Source organism: Vanellus vanellus (genome assembly GCF_965231255.1).
Source record: "Vanellus vanellus genome assembly, chromosome: 1".
Classification (NCBI taxonomy): domain Eukaryota; kingdom Metazoa; phylum Chordata; class Aves; order Charadriiformes; family Charadriidae; genus Vanellus; species Vanellus vanellus.
In genome coordinates this window covers 134,955,359-134,969,950 of record NC_138905.1, presented here as the reverse complement: position 1 = coordinate 134,969,950, position 14,592 = coordinate 134,955,359, and the positions used below count along the sequence as shown (strand labels likewise).

General features: G+C 37.7%; 1 protein-coding gene across 1 annotated transcript in view; it reads right to left on the bottom strand.

The window, feature by feature from the left end:
- Positions 1 to 14,592, bottom strand: part of SH3KBP1 (SH3 domain containing kinase binding protein 1) — a 230,759-nt gene that overhangs the window by 190,546 nt on the left and 25,621 nt on the right. The window contains exon 2 of the mRNA XM_082499340.1: positions 14,121 to 14,278. Coding sequence (XP_082355466.1) covers positions 14,121 to 14,278 — 158 coding nt within the window. The remainder of the gene's footprint in view (positions 1 to 14,120; positions 14,279 to 14,592) is intronic.

Here is a 14,592-nt window from a genome sequence, read left to right as displayed (position 1 = left end):
CCGGCACATTGCCAGGGACCGGCCTTCAACTGGACATCATGCTGCTGATCACAACGCTTTGAGCCTGGCACTTCAGCCACCTCACTCTCCATTTACCTAGTCTGCATGTCATCGTTTTGCCAGTGATGATGATACTGCAGGCAGCGTCAAAAGCTTTGCAGAAGTCAACGTAAACAACAGCCACTGCCCACCCATCCTCCAACAAGTCAGTGATCTTATCACAGAAGGCTAACAGATTGGTCAGACATGACTTCCCATTCATAAATCCATGCTGACTACTCCCAAACAGCTTCTTGTCCTTCATGTTTGGAAATGGCTTCCAGAAGGTTGATGTGAGGCTTGAATTCCTCAATTTCTCCTTATTTTCTTTCTTGAAGATATGAATTACTTTTGTTTTCTGATAGTCCCCAGGAGCCTTCCCTGAAGTTCATTCTAAGAAAATCGATTTTCCTTCTGGAAATAATCTCCCCTGATACTTTCTTTTGGATTAGGCATTATAGCAGATTTACTCTACCTTTGTGATGTATGAATGAAAATAACAACCCTAGTTTTTTAGATGTCAGGCTGGGCTGTAGCAATGATGGAGAGAGGGGAGAATGCTTTGTAGTGTGGAAGCAAATACGACCTGCAGTTACTGAATGACATTTACAGAATAAAACAGGCCTCCCAAAAACAAGACACTGCAAATAAAGTTATCTTTTCTTTTGCAATCAATCATAATACAGCCCAAGTATCTATCTGAGGGTGAGGAAAAGAAATGAAGCCATGTAAGACATAACTATTCAAGCAATTTCAATAGTCAGACAGCCATGATTAACTAAAATTCCACCTTTCAGATTAAAAGGTATTCTTTAGAACATACACATCCTAACACAAAAAATAGTGACTATATATGTTATATATATCTAAGAGCATCCAACTCTCCTGTGGAGAATTATATTATTACAGAGCTTCTGGCAAGAACCATAATTTGTCCATGCTAACCTTTAACAGAAGGCAGTGTGGCAGAATTCATACCTGAGAAGTTACCTTTCCTAAACTCAGGTATAGACGTTATACTGAACAACTTCTGAGAACAATTTCTAACAGGTTAAGTTGGAAACAGCAAAAGGAAGAAAATGGTGCAGTCTATTAGCAGGATGTGAACAAGGTTCTAGAGAAGACCCCAGATAATCCACCACATAGTCGGCAGATATTAGAGCATTGTTTTTCCTAACACAGTCAGAGATGCCTGAATTTAGGTGGTCTGTCCTGTGCCCATTTCTGCCATGTCTTTTCCTCTGTAAATCTCTGTTTCTTTCCTGATCAAACTTGTGTTTCCTCAAACTTTGCTTGGTGACATCTTCATCCTTACTACCTGCATGAACGCAATCTAACACAGTACAAGCTGCACAGCTTTTCTCTCTGCACATAAGTGCACCCAGCAGAGAGGAGCTGCAAGGCAACTCACCACTGAGCACAACTTCAGTTTTGTGCTAGCATAGCTATGGTTTCTGCAGTGCACGGAAACGCTTCATTAGCATTTTAAACAATGTCATTTGATGCCCTAGCTATGTTTCCTGTGATGGTCTGTACAGTAACGTTAGCTTACTATGGGTTCATCTTAAAGAAGCTTTTCCAGATAATCTGTAAGTACCCCTTTTGCTTAAAAACAGCAAGAAACAGTTCAATCACTTCTTTCTAGTTGTCTCATCTGCTAACAGTTGAATACAAAAACAGAGTTCATGCTAGTGTTTTATGATAAAGCAATAGTTATTTGGATCTTGAATACTGTCCTAGCATCATACACAACTTACACATCTACCACTATTGTAGCACTTCTAGCCCTTTCACTTGAAAGTAATATCTGCATACTAACTAGTCTGTAATTCCACTCACCAAATTCAAATCTTAAACTTCTCTTCTGTCTTCCAAGAGTGCAGAAAATGTATCAAGTAAGGAGGCAGGTGGCTAATAAATACATCCTAGCCTAACTACAGCTAACTAAAGCTAACTAAGAAGGATAGCAGTAAATTCTTTGGAGAAAAGGAAAAAAAAAAGATACAAGAGAGGGGAAAAAGGAAGAGACTACACTGCAATGATGCGCTATGTATATGCAATTTCCTAAAATGGCACCTACTTGCAGACTTCTACCAGCATAGCTGGAACAGGAAGACTGGCAGGTGTGATTTGTAACTGAACCAGCAGAAGCCCCTACCACTGACTTACTTAAACTAGCTAAACTGGTTTAACTGAGTGAGCTTTTACTGGTACAGCCTGTTTGATTGCTGTACAGGGTTTTACTAGACATCTGTGAAGCAAAGCTTAGCTGTATAGCTGCTTCACAGCAGAAGCGCTCTGACTATACATTATACTAACACTCCTATAACCAAGAAAGAACAATGCTACAGACAGAACAAGACAGATGCAAGCACCTATTGCAAGTGAGGCTGCTCATGCATAATGTTTACAAAGAACAATTTGGTTTTGTGTTATCTTATGCTATGGATTTTTGCAGCAGATAATATTTACACCACTAAATGTCCTCATTTAAAGGCACACACATTCAGAGCAAAAGAAAAAATATTTTAAGTGACCACTGTTAACATCACAAAAAAATCAAGGAGGTCTGTTGGTAGCACCAAATGATCTTTACCAGACAGTTACTACACCACCAATGCATTTTTTTGTACACCTAGAAAAGCACATGTAATTAATCACTCTATATTTTCACTGAATCATTACTTGTGACACCTTTTCACAAGTCTTGTTTATGTGGATTTCCCTGAGAGTAGCAGGAATGCAAAACTTACTACTTTGAGGTGCAGTTCACCAAAACGATGGTATGGGTATAATGGCAGCAGAGCAGTAATAATGCTGTTTCAAGTTCAGGTCTCCTCCTGCTACTATGTATCATGCTCCAATGATGCAAACTTCCCTTTTCTCTCAAGTAGTCTAACCAGCTAATACTAAGTGTCCTTAACTAAAAATAATTGCCTGTAGCCAGTATTTATCTTTAATTTTGTTGCTTATTGTCAGATCTGATGAAGGGATACCAAGTCTGGAAGGCCAGTCAATTTTTCCAACAACGCAATCTAGTAAGAGATAGTAATTAGCCTCTCCCTGCAAATCTTGTTCTTGCTTTATGAACACCTGAAAACATCAGTAGGAAACACGTATATCTGTTCGTACTCATTAGCAAATTCTGGTGGTGGCGGTTGTTAAAACTCAAATCTCATCTTCCTGTCTGTCCCTCCACATACATTCTGCAATGCTAGGAGTTGAGTAGCTCATTTTAGTACAGACAGGCTCAAAGGCACGACCCAGAAAGCCTCCACTAATATAACCAGTCTTCAAATAAAAACCACTCTCTAACACAGCTATAATAAATATTTTCTCTCATTCTTTACAGTGCTCAGTTTCATGGTGATGGAATTTGACAGCAGAAGAACATGGTACAGAGACTGGAGAGGCAAGTTACCAACTCATTGCAAGTAACTCCAGGCATGAGCAAGGAAGCCCCGAAGGAGTTCTTCAGCCCTGTAACTTGTACACCCAGTTTCAGCTTCATGAGAAAAAAGAACCCACACAGAAATTGCTGGGTAGGGGAGTGGGAAGAGAAGGGCAGCTTCTAATGGAAACACATGAACCTTAAAAAACAAACTACTGCGGAGCAGAGTATACTCACTTTAAAGAGACCAAAAAAATTACCTTTTTCTAAATATCTGAATCCTCACTAAGGAAACAATGAAAAGGTAAAAATCACAGCACAAAGAAGTTGGGTCAATATTACAGAGCGGCACTGCAAGTGTCACCAAGGTTCAGAAGGGTGAGCAACACACATTCTACTTCCTTGTAAAAACTCTATTTCAGATATAGATCAGCTTTATACAATTGCTTAGGTGAGAAAAAAAGGTTGAATTAATAAATGAGACCAGACTATATATTTCCCTTCTTTCTCTCTATTTTGTAAAATAAAAGTCCCTTTAAAAATAATTTCTGATACCTTAACTTTTATGTTCTGGCTTTAGACCTAGTGTCTACTTCTGCATACCACACACAAACGTTACGCATGTCTGCTACATACACATATATGTATTGCTGAAAACATTTTGAAAGGGATTATATTTTGAAAAAGAGCTTTTATTTTACAGTTTAATGAGGCATTCCTTTTCCTCCACTTACTCAAAATTGTCCTCTGATGTCCACCAGAGAGTTTGCCTAGATTTTTTAAGATATTTTCACATGGTCTGAAAGGTTGCAGAAGTTCAAATGACCCACTAAAAACATATGGCTTGACAATACAGAAACTAGGAAGTTTTCTACACAGAATCACAAAGCCATTAAGGACTATGAAATGCTAAGTCCTGGAAGAATGAGTGCATGTAAGCAATTGCATCCCCCTAGTCATTCCATCAACTTCAGTGAACTGCTTGTACAGGGAAGTTCTTCCTGTACAATAGTTTTTAAAGGATCTGCCCCCAGCTGTTTACTTAAGGTTTCAAAGTACGTATAATCTTTCCTTCTACAGGGAAAAATACTGGTGATATCTCACAGCAAGGTAACACAAATCCTAACTCCTTCCGGGACTTTAGTTCAGCATTCTGTACACTCACAAAACATCAGCAACAAACCAGTTTAGGGTTTTGAATTAACCGTCATTATTTGTGACAATCTGTTCATGAGAACTGATCTACTCAAATTCACAACCATAAGCCTTCAGGTGCTTTCAGTTTGAAAGTACAGACCCCACAGAGTAAAAGAAAGGCAAACAGATAAAAGTACACCACAGAGCACTATGAATCGACTGAAGGTCACCAAATGAAGAAGCTGTGTGGGGACAGAGGAAGACAACTGAGCATATGCCCTTTTGTACCTGTGCAACACTACATTTCAGGTAGCTGCACTTATAAGTACTTTTTCCATGAAACATATTGTATAGAAAATATTCAGCTAAATTTTAGAAGTACACTCCTCTAGAAAAAAAAGTGAAGCATTAAAAAATTTGCTGAAAGATACATTGAGACATCTATGCATTTTTTTGGTGGGTGAATTTTAGATATTTTTTGTTGAAGATCGCTAACATGGTAGTCCTGAATAACAAGCATTTTTCCATCTATATTTCTCTAATTCAGCCCTGGAAGGAGAATAACTCAGGTCACCTTAGAAGGACTTTTAAATGAGGAATAGGTTACATTTTGTCTTTGTGATTTGACAGTACAATAAAGTTGAGACATTTGACATTAGGGAAGAAAACATGAAGATTTGTGTCTTACCTTCTGCTATCTATAGTTATTAGGTGTTCACTGGGCCAGTGATTTGGCAATGGCTGAGGACTCTATGAACTATGTCTCTAAGGTGTCACAGCGACGTAATGCAGACAACATGACAGCAACATGCAGTAAGACGGGCAGTCTGCTCACATGCTGGCAGGGTCCTGGGGGCAAGGAAGCTTGGGGCGAGTGAACAAAACAAAAAAAAACAAAAAAAAAAAACACACACACATCTTCAAGCAACCAAAAAGCTAATAAACACAGGTGGCAAAAGGAAAGTTGGATGACACGATGCTCTTGGCTCCAAGTAGGAAGAGAACCATTTTCAGCCAAAAGGATAAAAAGAGTTTCACTTGCTTTGTGCTATCAATTAATAAGTAAATACTGACAGATAAATCAGACTGCCTAAACTCACCTAAGCATGTCTAAAAGGGAAAACAAGGCTTAGCAAAGCTCGTTATCATGCACCAGCCAAAATAACAGCAGTAACTTGTAACCATAAGAAATCATGAAAGTTATAAAAGAAGTTTCTGTTTTAGAGATGGTTTGGAAGAATGTTTTTAATCAGGGTTTTTGATAATACTGGCTTATAGCCTCTGGGAAGGCAAATGCAAGTTCTCTGGAAGAATGAGTACTAAATTAATCTTTAAAAGGGTGCAGGGAGTCCCCATGCAGTGGGAAATGGGAAATCAAGGTTTTGTGAAGCAGCAGATACGTACACTCAACACCTTGCACAGTCTTGAATGACTTATGATGCATTTATTTCTCTCAATACACCCAGCCAAAAAAAAAAAGAAAAAAAAAAATCAATAAAAGCAGAAGTCATTACCACCTTCTGTAAAGATGACAGGTTTGCCTTGTTCCTTCTTCCTGGGTGGGAGGTACCAATGTTATTTTTAAAACTGTATGCTCGTTTCTTCCCTTCCATCCCTCACCGCCTCCCATCACAACCATTGGCACTAAGCATCCATCACGGAACGACGAGTCTGAAGTCAGAGTAAATAACTCATCCTATTACATGATGGTAGTTTACTTGCACCTTTGTCTTTTCCAAGGGTAACTGCATGACTACAGTGTCTATATATAAACAATAATATATTTCATATGGCTGCAACAGAGCCAAAAAACGAGGATTAAGAGACTCACATATACTCGTCTCTTTCCAACTCTGAAAAGAACATGTGCTGATCATAAACCTAAACTGCTCCAATATACTCTGTCATATTATAATTTTACTAACAGCACCAGTGAAATTCAAGTACAGTAAATAATTAGGTGATGGCAGGAGTTCAGAGATCCTTTAAGGACTCTGTCTCCACCGACAGATTCCCAAAAGCTTCTAGCAGGGAATTGCAACACTTACAGACGCTGAATACAAAGACACCTAATTTGTCAAATACTACTTCCAATAGCAAATAATATAAATATGTTTACCATTCCAGTTGATATGCACTGTATAAATGCATGAAAGCTATTAAATGATCTACACATAATACTTCAGAAAAAAACCAACACTTCTGTACATAGCATAGAAGTAAAACCCCAAAACAATAACAACACAAAACCCCCAAACAAATAAAAAAAATCAACACTGCTAAACAACCCGCCCACATACGCATATATAATTACTGTTAATAAATTACTGTGTTTTATCAAGACAGGAATATTCAGAAGCAAAGAGTATCAGTAAATCATGACAGCAGCAGTTAGAACACCTAGTCTTATAATCCCCTACATCTTTCTTTGTCCCACATGTGCCTCTTGGTTCCATCTTCATTCTTACTTAATGTTAATGCTACTTAACATTTAAGTAATACAAACTGGTAGATGTAGTCAGGATAGGATACAGGCTGGATTGTTCTAATGGAGTAAATGGAATATTTGTCAGACTAAGCTTGAATGCAAGCACAACACTTCACAATTACTAAATTATTAAATGCTGTAGTTACACGACAGTTATCCAGAATACTGCTTGTCTTATACCCTTTTCTGCAAACAAACGCAAAAACCATCAAAATCAGATAATGCTTACTAAAGCTGAGGGAATCCATCTCAGGGTCATGTAATTAAATTGCAAGAAAAGTGGAAATATCAACACGTATTCTCACGCTAGCTTCAAACAGCAGCAGGACTAAACTGCAATTCAGGTTCTAGGAGCTTGTGTTTTCTGTTACTGTGTTTTAATAATTCTAACAAGGTTATTGCTCCTGTCAGGAAAAATCAGATACACAGCTGTACTCTCTGTAAACCCAAAACTGTAGCAGTACTTTTTTCAAGACATTTGTATGCAAATGCTGCTAAGTACCTGTACAGATTTTACCTACAGAGAAGAGTTTCTCACAGCAGCCTGCTCCAACAGTAAAACAATTCCAAGAACAAGTGTAAAAATGAAACAGACCAAAATACATGGATTATTAACAAACCCACCCACATATAAACAAGCTACAGAGAAAATAAAAACTTGGGCTTGGAAAGCTATCAGGGAAAAAAAAAAAAAAAAAAAAAAAACGAAACTGACTTCGGGGAAGAGAAAGTATACGGTCAGGACACCTTCTCTTTGCCTGCCAACGTTTTAGGACTAGGTTAGAGAAACACCATCCACCATCTAATTCTGCCAATTCTATAAATTCGTATGGAAATTACCTTAAGAGGCTATTGCCAAAACCAAACTGACTTCCCTATGTAACACAGTTCCAAATAATAATATATAAATAAGTTCTGAAGAAATTGATGCTGTTTTAAAGAATTATGATATCACAGCTCCAAAGAAGTTATATCTTTGAAAATATAACTCATAGATAGCACATTTGGTCCTTGTTTCAATCTCTGATTAGGTTCTCTTCCTCCTCATGGCTTGGAGCCTCAGGAAGGGAAAAAAAAAATGTCTAGTTTCCTTTTTAGCATAATTTTTTTCTTTTTTATTTACAATTTTAACACCAGCATATTTTAAACAGAAATACTCTACTGAGGTTTTCTTAAGAATACAAAAGAAAAACCTGAGCAAAAAGGAAATAACTGTCTCCTTAGTATATCAGTTTATACTACCTACACTGAATCAGTGAAGCAATATTAAGTATATTTATATAACAATATTTCTTTTTATGTTTTTGTTTAAACATCACCAATTACAATGCACATTAAAGAATGAAAAGCAAAACATTTTGTTTTCAAACTCTTAAATTTTCACCAGTTCTATCAATATATAATGACAATTAAGCCACTGTCTTTTCAGAAGGTTCCTTTTCACTAATAACTTGTTGCCATATAAAGTACTAGTCACTAAAAGATAATAAAAACCTTAACATTGAAGCTACACATTACCATGTGTACACTGCATGACTGCCGCACGCATTTAAAACCCTCTCACTTTTGCATAGTTCATAAAACATTCACATGCTGGTTCCCACAAAACATTCAACAGCTGACAGCCCCAGACAGCAACGCTTCTTTCCTCTCTGTTTCCTTCTCCCCCAGTATTTCCTCTCTCAAAGCCTGGCATCAAAACATATCCAACAAACTGATCACCACAGGACAACCAACACCACACTTGCCCCTGTGACAAACATACGGGATCCATTCTCCTGACTGCAATGAGCACAGCACCCTTCCCATTCAGCAGAGAATATCACCAGTTCCCTGTGACCAGGAACGGGAAGGAGCCTCTGCTGCTGCTAGGTAGTCTCATGTCACTTCCAGGCCAAATACCCAGGGAAGCTGCCTCACTGGGAGCTCCCCCACCTCCTCTGAAGCCAGACAAACAGGTTGAGGTGTGACATTATTTGCAATCATGCCCTGGGCATCCAGGACGGGCCCAGAGCGCTGCTGCTGCTCTGTGCTGAATTCCCTTTGAAGAGCAAACACTGCCAAGTCAGAGACTATTTGCCACCTTGGTGGACCTGTGTCTCTGGGGGGGCGATGGGCTGGGAGAGGGAAAAAGACTTTGTTTTACTAGTTTTGCTTTCACCATTGTAAGAGTAATAACAGCACCAACAATAAAGAACAACACATAATGATGCTATGTTTCTCTCCACAAAATCTTCCTTGCTGTTGACAGAAACAAAAGTTCAAAGAGACAACACTTTCATATGATGGAACCTATCTGAAAATTTCTTTCACCAATTATATTCTCTTGTATTTCACTGTAAGGGTAACAAGTTTAATGGTCATACCCAGAACTTGGAACAAGAAACTAATACTCCTGAGTCTCATTCCCAAGACATCATAACAGTTAGGGTGCCACAATCTAAAATATTTCCCAGGAAAAAATACATATACAATATTCTACTAAGATTTCCAACAAAAGAGCTCAGTAATTGAATTGCAAACCTGCCAAGTATGTAAAAAAAAAAAACATAATAATTCACTGACACAAAAAGCAAGTTATCTTTTCAGGTTCAGACAGTACACTACTTTCCCTAGTCTGCATATAACCTCAGTGCCTTGGCAGATAGATGCCACAACTTTCAGAAGTGACCTACTTAGTCACTTAATTAATAGTATTCAGAGTACTTCGGAGAGCAGTGAAGGCGGTAAGAACCTACAAGCAAAGGCAGGCACAGGGGTATAAGAGAGTGTGGTGGCAAAGCAGGAGGGAAGGACAACAGGAGTTGGTCAGTTCTCCACCCTGACAAGTACCAAGCAGCAGCCAGAGGGCTGGGGAAGCAGAAAGCACTGCAAGAACCAAACTGTTCTGGGACACTCTTTTCGTTTCCAGGAGCCAAGCTACAGCTGTAAAGGGGCCCTGGGTAAGGGTGTGTGGTGTGTGTAACAAGCACAACAGCCTCATCAAGGAATCAACCTGTGCACTCATAACCCCCTGCAACCTTTGGCTGGTTGTGAAGGTTAAAAACAAACAAACAAAACATATAGAGAAGAAAATTAAATTACAAGCAACAGATAAGGGATCTCCACCATGTACCTATGATTCAGCATGAATATCACTGACATCCTACAGCTAATCATCTGCACTATCTAAAGATTGTATTCTGCTTGTACAACAAGAAATCCAGATTGCTGTTCAGACCTGAGGCAGCTGTGGTTCACAAAGCCCCTGTTCTGTTTCATTGTTTCTAAAACCCAACCTATATGCCACAATTTCAAAAATAACTACCACCACACTTCTTGCTAATTTTAAAATAAATTTACCACCCCAGTCCTGCTAGCAATATTGGCAAGTCCACTGGAGTACAGACAAGCCTGAAGGTTGCCACACATAGCTGTTTCAGTTTACCAGTATAACACCACCCAATCCCACATAGAATTGGGTTCGTAAATTAAAACCAGCAAGGATGGCTCTGCACCACAGTTTCCTGCTTTCTACATCTTCATCTGCTATCAGCAAAATCTAACTGTCTCAGATGCTGTCACACTTACAAACAGAGTTTTACACTGCAGAGCATGGCTAGACAAGGAATTTGTTAAAATAAGACCAGGAAAAAAAAATAATCAAAAGCCTCCTGTCTGTCTCCTAATAGCATTTTAAAAAAACCCTAATATAAAAAACCCTAATATAACCACAATAACTACACATCACCCACATCTACTTTATTTTCTGGTATAAAAGTAAGGATTTGGGATTTCAAGTTGAAGTTTTCAAGCTAGAAAGATATCGAAGACCAACTTTATACCATGCAAATGAACTACGCTGCCATCACACCTGCTACCTACTCTTTTTCAACTGCATAACTGATGAGTAAAACAGACAACTAGGAATTCTCCACTCATACTTCTATTTCTCTACCTGAAAAATTGAAAGAAAACAGAGAAGATGACAACCAGATACACATTTATTACTACAAACTCAGCATCACTACCTCTAAAAAAAGTACGTATCTACAAAGGTTTACAGAGGTAAATTAGACCTTAAAGAAGGAATAAAGAATTTTCTTATATTTAGACAAACTTCTCCCTCAAAATCTTCCAAGTGACCATAGCTGCAAACTAATAGGCAGTGAAAAAGGAAAAAGAAAAGAAATTTCAAATACCTTTTCTGTTACACCTTGCATATTGGATTGTAGAGCATAAGAAGGGTATGAACCTGTGGGGTTTGTGTCTGTATGTATAAAAATATATAAAATTCAGAGCAGTTGTTTTGCAGGTTCGAGAACAGGAAGTACCTCTGATACAACTTCACAGTGAAAGTCCCCTGAAAAAATAACTGCACACGTACTGCATACATATCATTGCTACCTCCCCTTTCCTCTTTCTTTTTCACATCTGTCTTCAGACAACTCCTCTTCAGTGGTGTCCTAATTTGCATTTATTTTGTGGAATTTAAAACCACTTTTGCTACAGGCAACTCCAAATGTCTTTTTCACATCACAGCCTAGTACCCCCTTGAAAAATATTTTTTTTCTTAAGTTATACTTTGTATTAATGTCTTTTCATAAACATTCCAATATATTGCATTTCCCTAATTTCTCCATTTCTGATTTGTACATCTTTTCTTCCGAACTCTTTTCTCTTCAAACAGCACTTCCAGAATCTATGCACACATGCTAACCAAGATCACTCAGGCCTCTCTACTGTGTTAATCCAGTGGTTTCAATTCAGCCCAAACATTCAATTTTTGCAAAACCAAGCAATTTCTTTGGAATGTCAGCAAAAATTTATTCAAAAGAAAATAAAATCACATGAAGGAAAAGCTTTTTCCATAAGAACTTATTCCCTCCACTAGAAGGCAGAATGCAAAGTACCTCAAGAAGTGATTTTTAGCTCTGAATAACTTTCACAAGAAACTACTCTTACAACCAATTGTGATAAGCAATGGGAATTTGGAGTTGCATTCAGCTCCACTACTCATAGCTAGCATCTCTTTTTGCCTGCCTCTCAACTACCTTGCTGACACAACAAAATAGCAAAGGGGCCTGAATTGATTGCTGGTCAGCTTGACTCAGCACGCACTTCTGAAAAAAATTTCCATTACTGAAAGACAAAGTTTACAATTACTTATAATCTTAGTGGACAGAATGATTGTGCTCAACAAGCTTTCTAATGGGACTGCTGTTATGTTTGACTATAGGTCTCCAGATACAAGGATATTTACGCAAGAAAAACTGAAGAAAAATAAAGGTTTTCACTTAAGATATTCACATATGAACTATACCTTTATGATGTTTGTATCTTCCACTCCACGTTACCTAATTTAGAGAGGGAATGGTCAACTATGAAAAACATATTTGACTTTGCATTCAAGCTGAGAATGAGGAAGAATTTAATGAGGTTTTTAGTTCTTTAGAAAACAGCCCTGGATGCCGATTTAAAAAAAAAAAAGAAAAAGGGGGAGGGGGGCGGCATGAGAGCAAAGAGCAGGTAGTGATATTTTATAAGAACAGAAAATTCAAAACATTTATTGTTGGTTTAGAACTTTCTTTTGAGAAAAAGCTATTTATTTTTCAATTATGTGACAGGATGCCACAGTTTGAAGTCATTTTGGAAAGAAGAGGCCTTAAAAATTAGGTACTAAGAGGGAGAACTTGCAAACGTTCATACTTAGATTATGGTATTTTTAATAACAGAAATTCATAAGCCACATTTATTTAGGACACTAAATCCAACTCCTCCTAAAAACAGCAGCAGATTTCAAGTATCAGCCAGGAGAAAGCTTAGAGGAAGTCTGCTTTTGTCCCACAGAACTTCACAGTTCATCAGAGTTCAAGCAGAAAAATATTATCAATACACAATGAGTCCCAAAATAGTTTCTTCCCCCTACCCCAAAGCGTGGATTTTCAGAGGTTAACAAGAAACAGGGTATCCATTTTCCTCCTTCACTTCCTTTCATCTCATTGAGGCTGTTACTCGCTCCTAACCATTGCGGCCTGACAGAAACAGAGCTGTTCTTTCTTCTTGGCAATGACAAGAATAAGGATTAGGATGCAAGTATGTTTGTCCCCACAGGAACACCTGAGGCTCCCGTGTGAGCTCCTCTACGGGCTTGATAATTTTTCCACCGAACCACTTCCCCAAATTATCTCGACATATGCAGCGCTATTGAAGTAAAATGAAATAACTTCATTATGTGTATATGTCTAAACACACAACTGACTCACACAGTTAGAAGAAGAAAAAGAAGGAAAAAATAAAGATACTTATATCCTTGGAAAGGGGAAAGTCCCAAAGATCCTCTGCAGTTGTAGTAACAGATTAACATAAAACCTATTTATGTAATTTATTGTAGTTCTTGCACTCTTTTCCATAGTGGAGAGCCAAGTTTATGAAGTTTTATAGAAACTAACAGCCTAGGTCTGCAATGACATATCAAGCAGGCTCAGAGGTACTAACAGCTAGTCTCATATGTGCAGAAATACATGCGCACACACAGATGCTCAGTAAAAAAAAGGTATGTATTTCTAAAACTTTGAATTGTTTTCCTAAAACCAGTATTACTGCAAGTTATTTGGTATATTACATGAAATACAAAATAATAATTTTTTTAAAAAAGTTTTTATAGTTGGAAAAATCCACTTTAATTATTCTCAAATAGTTTAGCCAGGAATAAGTATTCACAAAAAGCTTCTATAAAACATAAGAAAGCACTCTGGAGAAGAAATAGCAGTTACAGAGAAGAGAAAATATTGCAAATGCCATGACATACAAGTTGTTCTAGAATAATCACTTTGTTCCCAGACCACACAGTCAAACATAATCACTGAACAGCAGAGAAATCTGGAGGTAGCTTTTATTTTCAGGAGATCAAAACTACACTGTCTTTGCAAAGAAAGTAATCTTTTCTTTTTAACATAGCCTCAATAGAACATTGTATCACAATATATTATGGGTTTGGATCTAAGAAATTAATATTATGATATAAACAGCACAGTACATAAAACGTATACACACAACACAAGAACAGTTCCACTTTGTACTCACTCTTACAAAGTTGTCAGGGAACAAACCTCTTCTGCCTTTGAGCTGTCCTTCCCACCAGCCTCCATCATCTTTCTTGATATTGGTGATTATGTCACCTACAGTGATTGTCAGCTCATCATCATGTTGAGCTTTGTAGTCAAACTCCACTATCGCCTCCACTAAAAGAGAAACACAGATACGCGTAATTATTCATATTGAAGTCACCATGCCTTTGAAAGGAATAAGAAAGCACCAATGCAATGATATATTCTCAGTGAAAGTAATATATTCAGTTTAACCAAGAGAACACATAAAATAGGCAATATGTGATGCTAACATTTTGTGGGTAACTGCTACAGAGGGGCTAAAGGAAAAAAAAACAAAACAAAAACAAACCCAGGAATATCCATCATGGTTAACGCAACAAATGGCATGCATTTTTCTTTACTGTTTAAAGGAAATTAATTTATGATGCTTCAGCAGTATCTACTCT